The 19,434-nt window shown below is 47.8% G+C and overlaps 1 protein-coding gene across 1 annotated transcript in view; it reads right to left on the bottom strand.

Annotated features, from left to right (window-relative positions):
• The window catches only part of srrm4 (serine/arginine repetitive matrix 4), a 364,697-nt gene that overhangs the window by 34,684 nt on the left and 310,579 nt on the right, over positions 1 to 19,434 (bottom strand). The window contains exons 7-8 of the mRNA XM_078421767.1: positions 11,917 to 12,009; positions 1,867 to 2,044 (exon numbers count right to left, since the gene is read on the bottom strand). Coding sequence (XP_078277893.1) covers positions 1,867 to 2,044; positions 11,917 to 12,009 — 271 coding nt within the window. The remainder of the gene's footprint in view (positions 1 to 1,866; positions 2,045 to 11,916; positions 12,010 to 19,434) is intronic.

The following is a 19,434-nucleotide window of genomic DNA, read 5'->3' as shown; positions in this document are numbered from 1 at the left end:
AACCCATGCAATGGTCCCTTGGGCATCTAAAGTCTAAAGTCTAAAGCCCTTCTGGGATCCTTGGCCCAGAGATGACACCTGGACCATTGCCCCTGAATCATAGAATTAAACGCACAATGGAAAAGCATCTGTCTGCAGTGCTCCACTTTTGAAATTCAGTTCCAGCGTGTTTCCAGTGTCCTGAATTCCAGAAGTGAAACACTTTGTGCAGATCCCATTATACTTCACGGTGAACATCATCACCAGAGTACAAGTTTCTTTCGGACCATGGCTGAAGAAAAGTGATAAATGTCACTGTGCAAATTTAGCAGAATGTGCACCTAACCCAACCCACATTGTTATGTTGCATCTGGCTGGCAACAGATAGTCAGGTTCTAGTACTGACCCAACACAGGGCACAGCTTTAATCCCTTTGCCTTGATAGTTAGGGCTTGATTGTTGTACGCAATTCACAGTGCTGACAGAAGGGAGATTACCAACCCAAGTATCCATACTACACCACCTCGCCAACAGTCTGTCTGTCCCTTTGATTTGTGTTGTTTGTTTGTATGTGTTAAATGTTTTTGGTGTTCTTTAGCTTGTTTTATGTGGGGGGTGGCGGGGGGGGGGGGGGGGGGGGGGGGGGGGGAGAGCTGGGGGAAACTTTTTCTAATCTCCTACCTCGACGGAGATATGATTTTCTTTCAGTATCGTATCTCCGTCCGCACTGCGGCCTAACATGGAGGAGTTGGCGGCCTTTGCTGGAGACCAACTTCGGGAGCTCCACCGCGGGAGCCTGCAGACTTTCACATCACGGAGCCCGCGATCCCTGTCGGGGATCGACTTTGGGGCTCCAACTACGGGTGCCGGCGGACGTTAACATCGCGGAGCTCGAGGTGTCTGGTTAGAGACCGGCTTCGGGAGCTCCAAGCCACAGGAGCTTCGACTGCCCCGACGCGGGCGCTTCGATCGCCCCGACTGCGGATGGTTCGACTGCCTTGACCGCGGGAGAATAAAGAGGAAGAAGTTTGGACTTTATTGCCTTCCATCACAGTGAGGAACGTGGGGAATCCACTGTGGAGGATGTTTATGTTAACTTGTATGTAGTTGTGTGTCTTGTTGCTTTTTTTTTAGTGTGGCTGTATGGTAATTCGAATTTCACTGTACCTTAATTGGTACACGTGACCATAAACTGACCTTGAAACCTTGAAACCTTGATGTCCGCTGGCAATGGGATTGCAGTTGACTGGGAGACCTTTCACGGTTAAATAATGAACCATGTTGACATGTGGAATGAGGCCGGATGCTAGCAAGATATAGGAATGCAGTCGCACACGTAAAGCCGAGCTCCCACCTGGAGATATTGGACATGTGATACAAGGCCATTCAGCCCTTTAATCAAGACAGTTGATGGTAGTTAGTAGAAGACTTAGAGGGGAAATGAAGACTTTATTTCCGGCCAGTATGTTACTGTGGTCTGAAATTCACTGCTGAGTGTTTGGTCAAGGGGGAAACCTGTGTGAAACAGTACTTGCATGTGTACCTGAAGAGCTGTGAACTGGCAGGGATCAGGACCTACCTCTGGAACGAGGGGGTAAGCAAGGGAATTATTGTTGAACCAACAATAAGTTTAATAAGGGCTCCGTGTCTATTTTTAAACATTCTTTGATTCTCCCGCGTAGCCAGACGGCACATAATCTGAGTGGCTGATGTTAATTACGGTTGTTGTGGATGGTGGAGTGAAGTTGGGACTAGATTCTGGTTCTGCGTGCTATGCTCTGCATAATAAGTTTAAAAAAAAAAAAGATACTTCATTTAACATGGTCCACGTTAGGTTACGGTTAAAATTGGTGCAGCACGATGGATAAAATTGGCGTCAACACTTACTATTTTGCTAGTCGGTCTGGTGTTTTTATTCTGAGGACTTTTACATGGTGACTTGCCAGAGTGGGAGTGGCTGCTGACCGGGGCCTTCTGTCCTGGGTGGCTCTTTGAATAATCTCGATGGTTGCTGCTTCTTGACCTGCCTCGTGGGCTCCGAGCTGCCCTTGTTCGGCCTTCATTGCTGTGGAACAAACAAACCGAAACTCAATGACCATCAGCATCATCACAAAAAGACATGTTCTCCCACTTTCCCTTTCTCACTCTTCAAGGTCCAGCCTGGTACAATAGGCCCGGCTGCTGGCTGGGAAAATGGCGTCAAGTGGCTCAACGTCTTCTACCCTTCCATTCCTTGCTGTTCAAGAGTATGGGGAGGATTTCACAGTTAGACAATAGACAATAGACAATAGACAATAGGTGCAGGAGTAGGCCATTCAGCCCTTCGAGCCAGCACTGCCATTCAATGCGATCATGGCTGATCACTCTCAATCAGTACCCCGTTCCTGCCTTCTCCCCATACCCCCTCACTCCGCTATCCTTAAGAGCTCTATCCAGCTCCCTCTTGAAAGCATCCAACGAACTGGCCTCCACTGCCTTCTGAGGCAGAGAATTCCACACCTTCACCACTCTCTGACTGAAAAAGTTCTTCCTCATCTCCGTTCTAAATGGCCTACCCCTTATTCTTAAACTGTGGCCCCTTGTTGTGTTGATGATGGATAAACATATAAGAAACATTTAAGATTATTAAAGGATTGGGCACGCTAGAGGCAGGAAACATGTTTCCCGACATTGGGGGAGTCCAGAACCAGGGCCCACAGTTTAAGAATAAGGGGTAGGCCATTTATAACTCCCTCTTCATAAACTGAACAGTCTCGCAAATAGATCTGTGTTTCCTCTCCTCGCAACTTGCATGGTAAATCACATCATGGCAATTCTTTGTTCTTCCACCAGTATAGTGTTCATATCACAGGAAGTCTGAACTTTATTTAGATTAAATGTGCCAGAAACTAATCAACAGTTTAATATCCCCACATGCCACGAGGGAAGCAATGTGTAAATGTACAGACTGTGAAAAGGACTGGGGCAAGGAAGGCACTGAAAGGAAGCTGGGATTTGAGGGAAAATTACTGAAGTCTATGTCTTTGATTCATTATTATTCCTATGGTCTGTGGTGATAATGATAAGTTATAAAATTGACAATCCAGTCATAAACATTGGCCCAAAGTTAGTCCGCCATTGATTTTCCAACACCCTTACTTCCAGAGGCTTTCTGGATTACCCATTTTGCCGGAGCCAAAGAGGATCATAGCCTCCGAGTGGAGTCCAACGGTACCGGAACGGTCTGCCCAGGCCGCCGAGGGACCGAGATACTGGCCCGCAAAGCCAGCCGTGGAGGTCGGCCATGGGAACGGACCTGCCGGCTCCGACCGGGCTTGAGTTCCAGAGCCCCCGGCCTGAATTCCAGAGCCCCCTGGCCAGGCCGGAGTTCCAGAGCCCCCGGCCAGGCCTGAGTTCCTGAGCCCCCAGCAAGCCGGAGTTCCAGAGCCCCCTGGCCAGGTCGGAGTTCCAGAGCCCCCAGCAGGGCTGGAGTTCCAGAGCCCCCTGGCCAGGCCGAAGTTCCAGAGCCCACGGCCAGGCCTGAGTTCCAGAGCCCACGGCCGGGCCGGAGTTCCAGAGCCCCCAGCAGGGCCGGAGTTCCAGAGCCCCCAGCAGGGCCGGAGTTCCAGAGCCCCCAGCAGGGCCGGAGTTCCAGAGCCCACGGCCAGGCCTGAGTTCCAGAGCCCACGGCAGGGCCAGAGTTCCAGAGCCCACGGCCGGGCCGGAGTTCCAGAGCCCACGGCCAGGCCTGAGTTCCAGAGCCCACGGCAGGGCCAGAGTTCCAGAGCCCACGGCAGGGCCAGAGTTCCAGAGCCCACAGCCGGGCCGGAGTTCCAGAGCCCACGGCCAGGCCTGAGTTCCAGAGCCCCCGGCCAGGCCTGAGTTCCAGAGCCCCCGGCCACAGGAGGCAAAATCGACCCATCGATCGGCGCGGAAGTCCCGATGAGGTCGAGACCGGCCATCTTACCTAGCCGAGACCCCACACTGTCAGGGGAGGACTTCCAGGGGTGGGGAGGAGTGGGGGGGGGGGGGGGGGGATTTCAAATGTCTTCTTGTGATTTTGTCGGGATTAAAGGAGATGCCGGACTATCAGATGTGGGAAACTCAGTGGTGGACCTGTAGCTATTGTTATAAACCATTAAAAGACTACTGTAACCGGTTTTTCTAAAGAACATATTGTCATTTCTTGTCAATGTGCAGTTAACTGGTTGCAACAGCAGGGTGCAGGTGAAGAAGGTCTATATTTTCTCAACTGAAAAGTAACTCAACTGTAAATATGTAATTCTATTTAAGCTGGCTTCCCATGTAAAGACCCACTGAAGTGAAACACAACTGTTAATGTAACCCCATTATAATTGAAATTTTACTTGACAGGGTGACCCCACAAGCTAAAATTCTGAATTGGAACAAGGCCAACTCTGATGGTATTAGACTAGAACTTGCTAAAGTTGATTGGAGCAGGTTCTTTGCAAGCATATTAATGCCTGGAAAGTGGGATGCTTTTAACAGTGTGCTGACGAGAGTTCAGGGCATTTATGTCCCTGTTAGAGCGAAGGTAGTGTTGCCAACTTCCTCACTCCAAAATACGGCACAAGGTGACATCACCGCCCCGCGCCCTGCGCCCCACGTGACCTCACCCAGCCAGCGGCCACGTGCTCCCGCTCTCCAATGGCGGCCCGAGCCGGGCGGGAGCACGTGGCCGCTGGCTGGGTGAGGTCACGTGGGGCGCGGGGCGGTGACATCACCCTTTGTATTTGGGAGTGAGGAAGTTGGCAACCTTACTAATACGGGACAAGGGCGGTCCCGTACGGGACAAACCAATTTAGGCCATAATACGGGATGTCCCGGCTAACATGGGACAGTTGGCAACCCTAAGTGAAGGGCAAGGCAAATGGGATTGAAGAAGCTTGGATGACGAGAGAAATCATTTAAAACTGAGGTGAGAAGAAAACTTTTCACCCCGAGGGTTATGAATTTGTGGAATTCTCTGCCACAGAGGGCAGTGGAGGCCAATTCACTGGATGAATTTAAAAGAGAGTTAGATAGAGCTCTAGGGGCTAGTGGAATCAAGGGACATGGGGAGAAGGCAGGCACAGGTTACTGATTGTGGATGATCAGCCATGATCACAATGAATGGCGGTGCTGGCTCGAAGGGCCGAATGGCCTCCTCCTGCACCTATTTTCTATGTTTCTATGTTTTTATAAACCAAAGTGGTGATTTTTGTGTGGAGCTGCAGGCAATGAACAAGGCCCTCACTGAGTCGTCTGCTTTCAATGTAGAGAAGGACTTGGGGCAGTTAGAGTATTCTATTCAGACTTTCTCACTGGCGGATTACTGAAGGGCAGACCACAGATGAAGCACACTTCCTCCACTGCCAGTTAAATCTAACATCTCTCCATCAGAAATACTCCATCCACCCAACAATCAAGACTGATTTTCAAATCAACAAGCAATGCAGACTCACCATCTTTTACTGGAATACCTTCCTGCACATAAAGATGGAAAAGGGTTATCATTATGCTGCTTTGCAGTAATGTCTCTCCACTAATGGTATCTCTGGAGCATTTGAGCTCAGCGAATGATATGCTCCACAGTGCGTCTTCCCCAGTGGCTGAAGAACAGGAGATGGGAGGTGGCTGGGGTATACCCAAGGGCTTTAGACATGATCGTGTGAAGCTTTCCCCAGACCTGGGGTCCACAAGTTCACAGGTTCACACGTTATGAGTAGAATTAGTTCATTCGGCCCATTGCTTCCACTCCGCCATTCAATCATGGCTGATCTCTGCCTCATAAACCCACCTTCCTGCCTTCTCCCCATAACCCTTGACACCGGTTCTAATCAAGAATTTGTCTATTTCTTCCTTACAAACATCAACTGACTTGGTCTCCACAGCCCTCTGTGGTAATGAGTTCCACAGATTAACCACCCTCTGACTAAAGAAGTTCTTCCTCTCCTCCTTTCTATAAGAACGTCCTTTAATTCAGAGGTTATGACCTCTGGTCCTAGACTCTCCCACCTGTGGAAACATCCTCTCCACATCCACTCTATCTACAGTATGCCTTTCGTTATTCTGTAAGTTTCAATGAGGTCCCACCTCATTCTTCTAAACTCCAGCGAGTACAGGCCCGGTGCTGCCTAGTGCTCATCACATGCTAACCTGCTCATTGCTGGGATCATTCTTGTAAACCTCCTCTGGACCCTCTCCAGAGCCAGCACATCCTTCCTCAGATATGGGGCCCAAATTTGCTCACAGGGTTCGCGAGGGGCCGGCTGCCGATTGCAACAACTTGCAAGTGATGGAGGATCTGGCCCCTTGGAACACCTGGGTCCTGGTTGGGCAAAGGTTCAGGGCAACACAATGGTTCAGACATTCTGTGATCAGCAGCAATGGCTACAGGTCCCATCCCTGTTGGGATACTGTGGTTGACAGTGACCTGTGCCCTGATTGAGACTCTTGTCCACTCGTCTCCGAGGCTCATTCAAGGCTTAGGAGATAGTGGGGGTACAGGCTCTCAAGCAGTAAGGTCAAGCTAAAAGCAGACCAATATGTAAAAACCCTCCTCTGCTCCGTGATTCATGTTCTGCGCATGCTTTTTAACGCACCATGTCTCAGTGTGATAACAGAGAACAGAAACTAAACTTTATCCTGGACTCACCGTGCAAATCCTCCATCTACAATTTGAAATGTGTTCAATAATTGCAGTAATTGTGATACTTTCACTGGCTCCTCAGGTTAGATTGAGTGTGTTTCGAACAGTAAAATCATTCTTTCCAATAACCGTTTTCTAATTCAAGTCAAGTCAAGTCAAATTTATTTGTCACATACACATACACGATGTGCAGTGAAATGAAAGTGGCAATGCCTGCGGGTTGTTCACAAAAAGAATTACAGTTACAGCATATAAATAAAGTTAATAAGTTACTATTAGTGTCGACAAAAATTTAGTCTGGGGTTATAAAAGTTGACAGTCCTGATGGCCTGTGGGAAGAAGCTCCGTCTCATCCTCTCCGTTTTCACAGTGTGACAGCGGAGGCGTTTGCCTGATCGTAGCATCTGGAACAGTCCGTTACTGGGGTGGCAGGGGTCCCTCATGATCTTGCTTGCTCTGGATCTGCACCTCCTGATGTATAGGTCCTGCAGGGGGACGAGTGTATTTCCCATGGTGCGTTCTGCCTAACGCACTACTCTCTGCAGGGCCATCCTGTCCTGGGCAGAGCTGTTCCCAAACTAGCTGTCACCTTTAGACACTGAATGCTGGAGTAACTCAGTCTGTAGAAGGGTCTCGACCCAAAACGTCACCCATTCCTTCTCTGCAGAGATGCTGCCTGTCCCGCTGAGTTATTCCAGCACTTAGTGTCTATCTTTGGTGTAAACCAGCATCTGCATTTCCTTCCTACACCTTTGGACTGATAATTTGTGTCCATTGATGCCAGAACTTTAGCCACAAAAGGATGGAATGTCCAAGGCATCACACAGCCATTAATGTTTAATTATCCAACTGCCCTTTCAATGGGCAGTTCTCCAGGTACAGTTCACTATCACCAATAATGTAATAGTACAACCATCCAGAGACACATGGAACAATTAAACCCTGATTTCATCATTAATAACATCTCTCATAAGTGGTATACTTACCTCCTGTGAAATGCTAACTTTTTGTAAGAAATCACATATACAAAGTCAACATAAATTCAGAATTGAACTAAAAGATAATTGTCCTTCAACACAGATATTTATCCACTGTGTATTGTAGCAGCATTAATATTAAATTAAATAAGGAAGCACAATTTAATTTATTTAATGGACACTGCATCATGTTAGGCATCATGGTAAGCATCATGTTCCATTATGCATTTCCACAATATAATTTTTCTGAGAGTCATAGAGTTATAGAGTGATACAGTGTGGAAACAGGCCCTTCGGCCCAACCTGCCCACACCGGCCAACAATGTCCCAGCTACACTAGTCCCACCTGCCCGCGTTTGGTCCATATCCCTCCAAACCTGTCCTATCCATGCACCTGTGTAACTGTCCCAGCCTCAACTACCTCCTCTGGCAGCTTGTTCCATACACCCACCACCCTCCGTGTGGAAAACGTTACCCCTCAGATTCCTATCAAATCTTTTCCCCTTCACCTTGAACCTATGTCCTCTGGTCCACAATTCCCCTACTCTGGGCAAGAGACTCTGTGCATCTACCCGATCTATTCCTCTTGTGCTTTTATACGCCTCTATAAGATCACCCTCATCCTCCTGCGCTCTATGGAATAGAGAGTAAAGGGTTAGTTTTTCCTTGGGATGACACTTGCTGCTTCACCCTGCCTGTGACGCGGGTAAGACTGAGGAAATCTGGTATGTTGCCAATGACTCTCTCAATGTTAACAGATGCACCGTAGAAAGCACCCAATCCAGATGCACCACAGCTTGGTATGACAACTTCTCTGCCCAAAACCACTAGAAATTGCAGAAAACTGTGAACGCAGCATTGTACATCACCGAAACCAACGTTCTCTTTTCTCCACTCTTCCATCGGGCAGAAAAACCAAGGGCCTGAGAGCCTGTATCACCAGATTCAAGAATAGCTTCTTCCCCACTGTTCAATAGACCTCTTATACACTGAGGATAAACTTCTGATCTTCCGGCCTACCTCGTTGCAGCCCTTCCACTTTTCTATCTGCACTTTCTCTGCAGCTACAACACTATATTCTGCACTCTGTTTATTTTTCATTTTTGATTGATATATTTAGATTTTAGATTTAGATTTAGAGATACAGCGCAGAAACAGGCCCTTCGGCCCACCGGGTCCGTGCCGCCCAGCGATCCCCGCACACTAACACTATCCTACACCAACTAGGGACAATTTTTATGTTTTCCCAGCCAATTAACCTACATACCTGTACGTCTTTGGAGTGTGGGAGGAAACCGAAGATCCCAGAGAAAACCCACACAGGTCACGGGGAGAACGTACAAACTCCGTACAGACGGTGCCCGTAGTCAGGATCGAACCTGAGTCTCCGGCGCTGCATTCGCTGTAAGGCAGCAACTCTACCGCTGCACCACCGTGCCGCTGTACACTATTCAAGGACAGTATGATTGGCTTGAATAGCTCTGTGCATCACTGTATTCTGGTGCACGTTAAAACAATAAACTGGGGACCAATACCAAATATTGACTGAGGATTTATGAGGGAGTTCAGTGAAAAGACACGATTACAAGCCTCTGTAATCATATCCCTTTCACAGTTGGAAATGCTGAGCTTTGCCAGTGCACTGCCTTGCCTGGTTTGCTACTAATTTAACCCAACCCATCTTCATCAGCCTGCCCAAACGCACCATAGAGTCAAGTCAAGTCAAGTCAATTTTATTTGTATAGCACATTTAAAAACAACCCACGTTGACCAAAGTGCTGTACATCTGATTAGGTTCCAATGGGAAAAAAATGAAACATACAGTAGCACGCAAACAGTTCACAGCGCCTCCTCAATGAGCCTCAAACGCTAGGGAGTAGAAATAGGTTTTGAGCCTGGACTTAAAGGAGTCTAGGAGCTGCAACCGCAAAAGCGCGGTCACCCCTGAGCTTAAGCCTAGACCGCGGGATAGTGAGTAGCCCCAAGTCGGCCGATCTGAGGGACCTGGAGTTAGAGAGGGTGGTTAGAAGATTTTTGATGTAGGGGGGGAATGTCCATTTAGGGCTTTATACGTGAATAGGAGGAGTTTGAAGTTGATTCTGTACCGTACAGGGAGCCAGTGGAGAGAGGCCAGAATCGGGGTGATGTGGTCCCTTTTACGGGTACCGTCAGGAGTCTCGCTGCGGCGTTTTGGACCAGTTGCAGGCGGGACAGGGAAGATTGGCTGATCCCAGTGTATAGGGAGTTGCAGTAGTCTAGGCGGGAGGAAATGAAAGCGTGAATGATTTTTTCTGTGTCGTCGAATCTGCCAGGCCAGATTCTTTCCATGGCCAGTATCTCACCCATGGGCCATTGGATAGCAGTCAACAAAGGTTCCTACTTCATCCCTGGCCAATCTAAGCATTTTGCACAAAATATTTCTGAGGCATAAACATGACTGTCATGTCAGAAGTGTGACAAATAATTTGTGTGTGGTGCAGTTCCACCAGGAGCAAGGTGTGCAAGTCAAATAAACTCTATTGTAGTGACGTGCAGGAAGGATCTGCAGATGCTGGTTTACACAGAGGATAGATACAAAAAGCTGGAGTAACTCAGCGGCATCTCTAGAGAGAAGGAATGGGTGACATTTCGGGTCGAGACCCTTCTTCAGGCTTCAATGTTGATCGAGGAATAAACTTTTGGCCAGTGAAAGTTTTAAGAACACCACTAGCAACAGAAAATCTGCCCAACCTGCCAAGCCACATTGGGTCTTGCCAAGCCACATGAAGGATGCGCTCGGTCACCATTAGGCTCACTCCCCTCTCACCAGCTGCTACTTCTTCCTGTTGACCATCATTTGAATGCTCTCCCCTCCACCGCTACCTCCTCCTCCTCCTCCTCCCATTGCTGTGTCCACTCGGCCTCTCCCACCACCCCCCCCTTCCCCCACTGCCACCTCCTCCTCCTTCTGTTGCTCTGTCCACTCAGCCTCTCCCACCACTCCCCCCTTCCCCCACCACCACCTCCTCCTCCTTCTCCCATTGATCTGTCCACTCGGCCTCCCCTCTCCCCCTCCCCCCCTTCCCCCACCGTTGCCTCCTCCACCTTCTGCCACACAATCACCGCAATAATCCACCTTGGACAAAGTGACGGCCGACAGCAAGCAGCGGCAGCAGGGGAGAGGCGAGGGAGCCCCAGGGTGACCGAGCGTGTCCTGTCGTTGGAGGCGGCCTGAAGAAAGCACTGACGGCCAGGGGCTACAACGTGAGCCGCACCAACCGGGCCCTGGGGTTGCTGGTGAAGCAGGGCTCGCTGGGGCAGACAGCCGCATCACCGACTCGATTAAATGTGGAACGACCACAAAACTCTGGAGTAACTCAGCAGACTGAATCAGTCTGACGAAGGGTCCCAATGTCACCGATACATTTTCTCCACAGATGCTGCCTGACCCGCTGAGTTACTCCAGCCCTCTGTGAAACGTCACCTATACATGCTCTCCACAGATGCTGCCTGACCCGCTGAGTTACTCCAGCACCTTGTGTCCTTTTGTGTATTAACCATCATCTGCAGTTCTTTATTTCAACTGCATACAATGATATTGCCCTACTCTGTTATAGCGGATAATCGGTAATAACGGACACCATTCCCCCCCACCCCCTCACCCCATGGTCCGATGTAATGAGGGTTTACTGTCCACAAATGTGGCTTCACTGATGTCTTGTAAAACTGTAACAGAATGGTCTTAATAGTCTTCACTATCTTGGCTATAGATCAACAGCTTGTCATAAGTTTTCTGTTTCATTCTGTCATCCAAGGCCATTCAGTTCATCAACTCCACGTCACAGTGTAATCCCATTCTCCCAATATTCTTCCTTACAACCTATTGTCACTTATATTTCTGTCAACTCCCCCCCTGTTTCCAGCCTGAATCTTTGCTTCTTGACTTCCTCACACAGTCATCCCAGGAGACAGAGAGGCACGAGTTTCTAAAGTGCTTGAAGCTTTCTACTGAAAGCCCTTTAGTTGGTGGCAGGCGGTGGCAAGGATTTAGTGTGATTTACTCACAGCGCATTGATTCAAGCACTGGAGAGCTGAGTGAGGAATAGTGGGAGCATTAGATTATATTGTTGATCTTAAAGTGGTATTGATGGTGTTTCACAGCTTGCACACTGAGATAAAAATCGACAACTTGTGCACTTCAGTAAGCTTTTGTGGGTCAGTTTACACAGCAAGCACTTAAAGTTGGCGTTACGATGTACCGAACGGTTGGGGGGCGAGGGCTGTCAGTTGTAGGTCCTGGGCCCACGAGTGTGATGTATCTGGGCGTATGAGCAAAGGAAGAAGAATTACCTGCTGGAGCAGCTGGTGTTCCTGGCGGCTGAGCCGTGGGACGTGGGATGTCTGCATCGGTGGCCTTTGTGAGAAGGTGATGCAGCCCGAGACCTAGACAACAAGATGAAAGTCAGTGTCTCACTATGTTGGATCATACCGACCATTCCACTGAACACACACTCCAATCAATCCCACTTGAACCCAACGTTTTTAACCGTTTTCACCACATCTCAATACGCGTGACAATAATCACGTGTCCGCAAGAAAGTGCAGTGAATTGTGGACACAGCCCAGACCATCACACGAACCAGCCTCCCTTCCATTGACTCCATTTACACCTCACGCTGCCTCGGCAAGGCCGGCAACACAATCAAGGACGAGACGCACCCTGGCCACTCCCTCTTCTCCTCCATCCATTGGGACAAAGGTATAGAAGTGTGATAACGCACACCTCCACATTCAGGGACAGTTTCTTCCCAGCTGTTATCAGGCAACTGAACCATCCTACCACAACCAGAGAGCAGTGCTGAACTACTATCTACCTCATTTGTGACCCTGGGACTATCTTTGATCGGACTTTACTGGACTTTTATCTTGCACGAAACGTTATTCACATTATTCTGTATCTGTACAATGTGGACTGTTCGATTGTAATCATGTATTGTCTTTAGTTTGTGTGTGGCCTCACTCTGGCAATGGAGGAAGCCCAGGACAGAAAGGTCAGCATGGGAATGGGAATAGGAATTAAAATGGTCAGCAACCGGGAGATCAGGTCGGCCTGGGCAGACTGAGTGCAAGTCTTTGGTGTAAAGGATGGCAAGTCCATGCTTGGCTTTTGCTCATGTACAGGAGGCCAAACCAGAAACACCGGACACAATAGATGAGGTTGGAGGAGGTACACATGTACCTCTGTATCAACTGGAAGGACTGGTGGAGCTCCTGGATCGTGGAGAGGGAGGAGATATAGGGACAGTTGTCATATCTTCTGAAGTTGCTGGGGAAAGTACTCGAGACGAGGGTGGTTTGGGCGGGATGGGATGAATGGTACAAGGAGTTGTCTCGGTGGCAGACGGAAAGTGATGGAGATGGGAATATGTGACTGTGGTGGTGGGATCATGTTGAAGGTGCCGCAAATGAGTGAGGATGATGCATTGGATGCGGAGGCTGGTGGGGTGGAAGGTGAGGTCCAGGGGAAACTCTGTACTTGTTCCTTCTGAGGGGAGGGAGAGTGAGAGTAGAACTAGGAGGCTCAGAGGAGAGGCGGGGGTGGGATCCATCTACGACAGAATTGGGAAGGGGGATCCACGTTCACCAAAGAAAGAGCATGCCCCGGAATGAAGACCCGCACCTTGGAGCAGGTGCGTTGGAGAAGTATGGTACATCGTCTCTGCAAGGGGAGGGTGGGAGGAGGTGTAGTCCAGATCAATGTGGCAGTCAGTAGGTTTGAGGTGAGAAGAAACCTTTTCAACCAGAGAGTTGTGAATTTGTGGAATTCTCTGCCACAGAGGGCAGTGGAGGCCAAATCACTGGTTGGATTTAAAAGAGAGTTAGATAGAGCTCTAGGGGCTAGCGGAATCAAGGGATATGGGGAGAAGGCAGGCACGGGTTACAGATTGTGGATGATCAGCCATGATCACAATGAATGGCGGTGCTGGCTCGAAGGGCCAAACGGCCTCCTCCTGCACCTATTTTCTATGTTTCTGTTTCTAGGTGCAGTAGACATCAGTCACTGGTCTGCCCCTGTGATGGACACAGAGCAAGAAAGGAGACAAAGATGTCAGATCTCTCCCCTTTCTTGATCTCCCTTTCACCCCCACACGGGACAGACTATCGATTGATGTCTACTACAAACCTACTGACTCTCACAGATGAATCTCTTCTGCACCCACTCCAGTGGAATAGATAGAGTCAAAGTACAGAGCCTTTTGCCCATAGTAGGGGAATGAAGAACCAGAGGACATAGAACCAGAACCAGAGGAGGCATGTTGCCCTTCAGAACGAGACGATTTCAGTATAGGAGTAAAGAGGTTCTTCTGCAGTTGTATAGGGCCCTGGTAAGACCACATCTGGAGTATTGTGTACAGTTTTGGTCTCCTAATTTGAGGAAGGACATCCTTGTAATTGGGGCAGTGCAGCGTAGGTTCACGAGATTGATCCCTGGGATGGCGGGACTGTCATATGAGGAAAGATTGATAAGACTAGACTTGTATTCACTGGAGTTTAGAAGGATGAGAGGGGATCTTATAGAAACATATAAAATTATAAAAGGACTGGACAAGCTAGATGCAGGAAAAATGTTCCCAATGTTGGGACAGTCCAGAACCAAGTCTTAGAATAAAGGGGAGGCCATTTAAAACTGAGGTGAGAAGGAACTTTTTCACCCAGAGAGTTGTGAATTTGTGGAATTCTCTGCCACAGAGGGCAGTGGAAGCCAAATCACTGAATGGATTTAAGAGAGAGTTAGATAGAGCTCTAGGGGCTAGTGAAATCAAGGGATATGGCGAGAAGGCAGGCACGGGTTATTGATTGTGGACGATCAGCCATGATCACAATGAATGTCGGTGCTGGCTCGAAGGGCCGAATGGCCTCCTCCTGCACCTATTTTCTATGTTTCGATCTATGTTTCTATGTTTCATAATTTTAAAGTGAGAGGGGAAAGATTTAATAGGAACCTGAGGGGAACATTTTTCACACAAAGGTTAGTGGGTGTATGGAACAAGCTGCCAGAGGATATAGTTGAGGCAGCTACTACCACAACATTTAAAAGCCATTTAGACAAGTACATAGATAGGAAAGGTTTCAGTCTGAAGAAGGGTCTCAACCCGAAATATCACCTGTTCATATTCTCCAGAGACGCTGCCTGACCTATTGAGTTACTGCAGCACTTAATGTCCTTTTGTGTATTAACTAGCATCTGCATTGCTTTGTTTCTATACTCTGGTTGGATATGGGCCAAACACAGACAGGTGGGATGTGTAGTTGGGGTTCCTTGGTCGGCATTGGCATGTTGGGCCGAAGGACCTGCTTCGATGCTCTACAAATCTGATTCAATCATGACCTTGCCCTCATGTGGAGACTTGCTATCGACTAATCTTTGTTTTATGGTTTAGTTTAGTTTAGTTTAGAGATACAGCGCGGAAACAGGCCCTTTCTGCCCACCGGGTCCGCACCGACCAGCGATCCCCGCACACTAACACTATCCTATACCCATTAGGGACAAGTTTTACATTTACCAAGCCAATTAACCTACAAACCTGAACGTCTTTGGAGTGCGGGAGGAAATCGAAGATCTCAGAGAAAACCCACGCAGGTCACGGGGAAAACGTATAAACTTCGTACAGACGGCGCCCGTGGTCAAGATGGAACCCGGGTCTCCAGCGCTGCATTTGCTGTGAGGCAGCAACTCTACCGCTGTGCCACCTTTGATTGATAGATTGGAGACCGGCCCTTTGGCCCAACCAGTCTGTGTCGACCAAATAGCCTACCTGAGCTAGTTCCTTCTGCCTGCGTTTAGCCCATATCCTTCTGAACCTATTCTATCCATGTACCTGTCCACATAAACCATTGTAATTGTTCCCAACACCCACCACATCCTCTGGCAGTTCATTCCACATACCTACCACCCTCCGTACGAACAAGTTGCCCCTCAGCTCCCATTTAAATATTTCCCCTCTCACTTTACATCGACACGACCTCATTTTAGACTGCTCTCCTGGGGAAATGACTGTGATCATTCACCTTATCTATGATATTTATTCACAAAATGCAGGAGTAACTCAGCAGGTCAGGCAGCATCTCAGGAGAGAAGGAATGGGTGACTTTTCGGGCCGAGACCAGCATTTTGAGAAAAAATACCTTCGATTTGTACCAGCATCTGCAGTTATTTTCTTATACTACCTTATCTATGATCCTCATCATTTTCTAAACCTCAACAAGGTCATCCCTCACTCCAGGTGGAAAAAGGAAGCATCCTATCCAGTCTCTCCCTAAAGCCCAACCCCCCAGTTCTGGTAAGATCATGCTTTGTTTTTGCAAATGTTGTGAGTCGTTTATTGACTGTGATTCTACATTCCTCTGCGGTAGATATTAACATATTTTCACGCCTTGAAATGAAAATTTTCTGTTCTTCAGGCTGATTTTAAATGGAAAAATAATGTAATGGTTCTTTAAAACAAAATTAAAATTAAAAAAAGACTAGTTTAAGGTAGAAAAATGACAGGTCTGCAGGTAAATTGCCTTGGTATAAATGCAAATTGTCCCTAGTGTGTGTAGGATAGTGTTAACGTGCGAGGATCGATGGTCGGTGCGGACTCGGTGGGCCGAAGGGCCTGTTCCCGCGCTGTTTATCTAAACTAAACTAAACTTTCATCAAAACAAAATTAACATATTGTTACTGATGATAAGAAATGGATTCAGGTGGGACAACTGGTGAATAATGTGTAAAAACTAAGTACAAAATGCGTAAAGTAGGTGAGTAGGAAGGAACTACAGATGCTGATTTAAACTGAAGGTAGACACAAAATGCTGGAGTAACTCATTGGGACAGGCAGCATCTCTGGAGAGAAGGAATGGATGACGTTTCGGGTCGAGACCCTTCTTTACACCCTTTTGAAGAAGAAGGGTCTCGACCCGAAACGTCATCCATTCCTTCTCTCCGGAGATGCTGCCTGTCCTGTTGAGTTACTTCAGCATTTTGTGCCTATCTACAAAATGCTGACAGCTCTATAGAGGGCTTTTAGGGGTTACTAGGACGGACTGTCAGTTCTGCAACATCACCAGCAGGAGTTAGATTCACACATAACATTGGATCACCCTGGAGCCACTCCCTTCCACCCTGCGTCACTTTGAATCACGTCGTATTTTGCTTTGATGAATGGCTATTCAGGGCAAATTATATCATTTTCTAATCAGAGTTAAAGCTGCCCTTTGGGTTTGCAATGGAAATAAAGCAGGAAGAGGCAAGAGAGGAGCATAGTGTAGGAGCATAGAGTAGCGGTAGAGTTGCTGCCTTACAGCGAATGCAGCGCCGGAGATCTGGGTTCGATCCTGACTACGGGCGCTGTCTGTGCGGAGTTTGTACGTTCTCCCCGTAACCACGTGGGTTTTCTCTGAGATCTTCGGTTTCCTGCCACACTCCAAAGACATCCAGGCATGTAGGTTAATTGGCTTGGTAAATGTAATTCCAAAAAGAATTGTCCAGAGTGGGTATAGGGTAGTGTCAATGTGCGGGGATCGCTGGTCGGCGCGGACCCGGTGGGCCGAAAGGGCCTGTTTCCGCGCTGTATCTCTAAACTAAACTGTAGAGGCAGAAATCTTCAAAGCCCGAAATATTGGGTATCACAACTTGCACCATAACATGTGTAGGAAGGAACTGCAGATGCTGGTTTACACCGAAGATAGACACAAAACGCAGTGATTAACTTAGACAAGCAGCATCTCTGGATAGAAGGAATGGGTGAGGTTTCGGGTCGCTACCCTTCTGCAGCCTGAAGAAGGGTCTCGACCCAAAACATCATCCCTCCCCTCTATCCAGAGATGCTGGCTGCCTGCCCATGCATCACAACATTGGAGCTTCACTGCCTGTCCATGCATCACAACATTGGAGCTTCACTGCCTGTCCATGCATCACAACATTGGAGCTTCACTGCCTGTCCATGCATCACAACATTGGAGCTGCACTGCCTGTCATTGTGCACTGTGCATCCGAGTGGAGAGGGCACCTTGTTGTGGACATGGACAATGCTGTTCCTATGCATCAGTTGGGCAGAGATCAATAAGGAATATACCGAGGACAAACGTTTGTGAAACCAGACAGGCTGTGTCACCTTGTCCGCCACAGCAGAGTCAGAGGACGTGGCCTGTGTTTGAAGGGTGGAAATTCAAAACCAATATTTCGACGCAGAGAAGCTTGTTTTATAACAGAAGCTCCCTAGTGAGACACCAGAAGCAGTTAGTATTGATTCACTTAGATGCAGATCTCTTTCTGAAAATGACATTGTAAGATGGAGTATATGAAATATGACATGTGGTAAAACGTTAGTGGGGAAAGAGTGACCTTGGACTCTGATTCTCCTTGTTCTATAAGCTCTAGGGTTTTTTACTTACATCTTGACTGGTTATGTTGAGGACTAATTAATGATGATTGTTTGCTGTGATCAGTCAACATGTCCATTATAGTTGCTTCAAGTGGCCATCAAGGTAATCGAATGTGAACCATTCTTGCCTTAATATTTCTACCTTACTCGGCAGTGTGTAGTTAGGGAGCCAATGCACAATGATTGGATACAGCAAGCAAGGGACAAACCTTTCTGCAGAGAGCTTCCAGTGTGTATTTTGAGACTAAGATCTTTGCTTCTTCATTTGTGAATAAAGGTTTCAGCCCAGGAGATGGTACATATATGCTCACGCCTTTAGTGTGACTTTTGAAATGTGCAAATATATAATTGTGCCAAAGCTTCAGGGTGTGCAATGGGTGTGTGCAATGGGTGTGTGCATGAATCCTTGAACATATCTACTGATAGTCTTGAAGCCTGTTAAATGCCCAGTGCTATTCCAGTGCAGATGGATAGAGTAAGTTTAGAGAGATATGGGCCGAATGCAAGCAGGTGGGACTGGTGTAGATGGGACATGTCGGTCAGTGTGGGCAGAATGGTCTGTTTTCCACACTGCTTGGCTCAATGGCTCTCCATGACTGTAGTTCTGGGTGAAGCGTAATTCTAAGACCATCGTCTGTGGTTACTCAACACAATAAAGTATCAGAATTTAAATATAAAATAATTCACTGCAAAGAATTCTGCAAATTTAATCTTTGTTGATAAAACGTCATTTAAATCTTGGAATGTTACCAGATGCAGCAAATGCAGCATCAGTAATCAGATAGACAATAGACAATAGACAATAGGTGCAGGAGTAGGCCATTCGGCCCTTCGAGCCAGCTCTCTGGCAGCTGCTCTCTGGCAGCAGGCCCTTCTGCTATCAACATGGATTTCTCCTTTAAGGGAATCAGGCAGTCTTGCATTCCTGCCCAAAATGCATGAAACTGCATCGTCACCAGAACACGTTTTATAACTTGATTCCATCACTCAGCGAGAAATAAATGGCTGATGATGAATATTAGCAATTTCTGCAAGAAACTGCAAATTCTGAAGAATATTAGCAAATTCTGAAGAAGGATTTCGACCTAAAACGTCACATGTTCTTTTTCTCCAGAGATGCTGCCTGTCCCGCTGAGTTACTCCAGCTTTTTGTGTTGATCTTTGGTTTAAACCAGCATCTGCAATTTCTTCCTGCACATCAGCGATTTGAATGCAGGACTTGGCGAAATCATTATCCACACTCAACATGGTACTGGCCCCATTAAAAGTCTAGAGCAGGTAACTGGACCTCCTTGAAAGGGACATTGATCATACAATTTTAACTGGACAAGCCAGATGAAGGGTCTCGGCCCGAAATGTCACCCACTCCTTCTCTCTAGAGATGCTGCCAGTCCCGCTGAGTTACTCCAGCATTTTGTGTCTAAGCCCGAGACAACGGCAG

This window comes from Rhinoraja longicauda, chromosome 25, assembly GCF_053455715.1.
Source record: "Rhinoraja longicauda isolate Sanriku21f chromosome 25, sRhiLon1.1, whole genome shotgun sequence".
NCBI lineage: Eukaryota > Metazoa > Chordata > Chondrichthyes > Rajiformes > Arhynchobatidae > Rhinoraja > Rhinoraja longicauda.
Note: the sequence above shows the minus strand (reverse complement) of the source record. Positions and strands in the feature narration are given on the sequence as shown.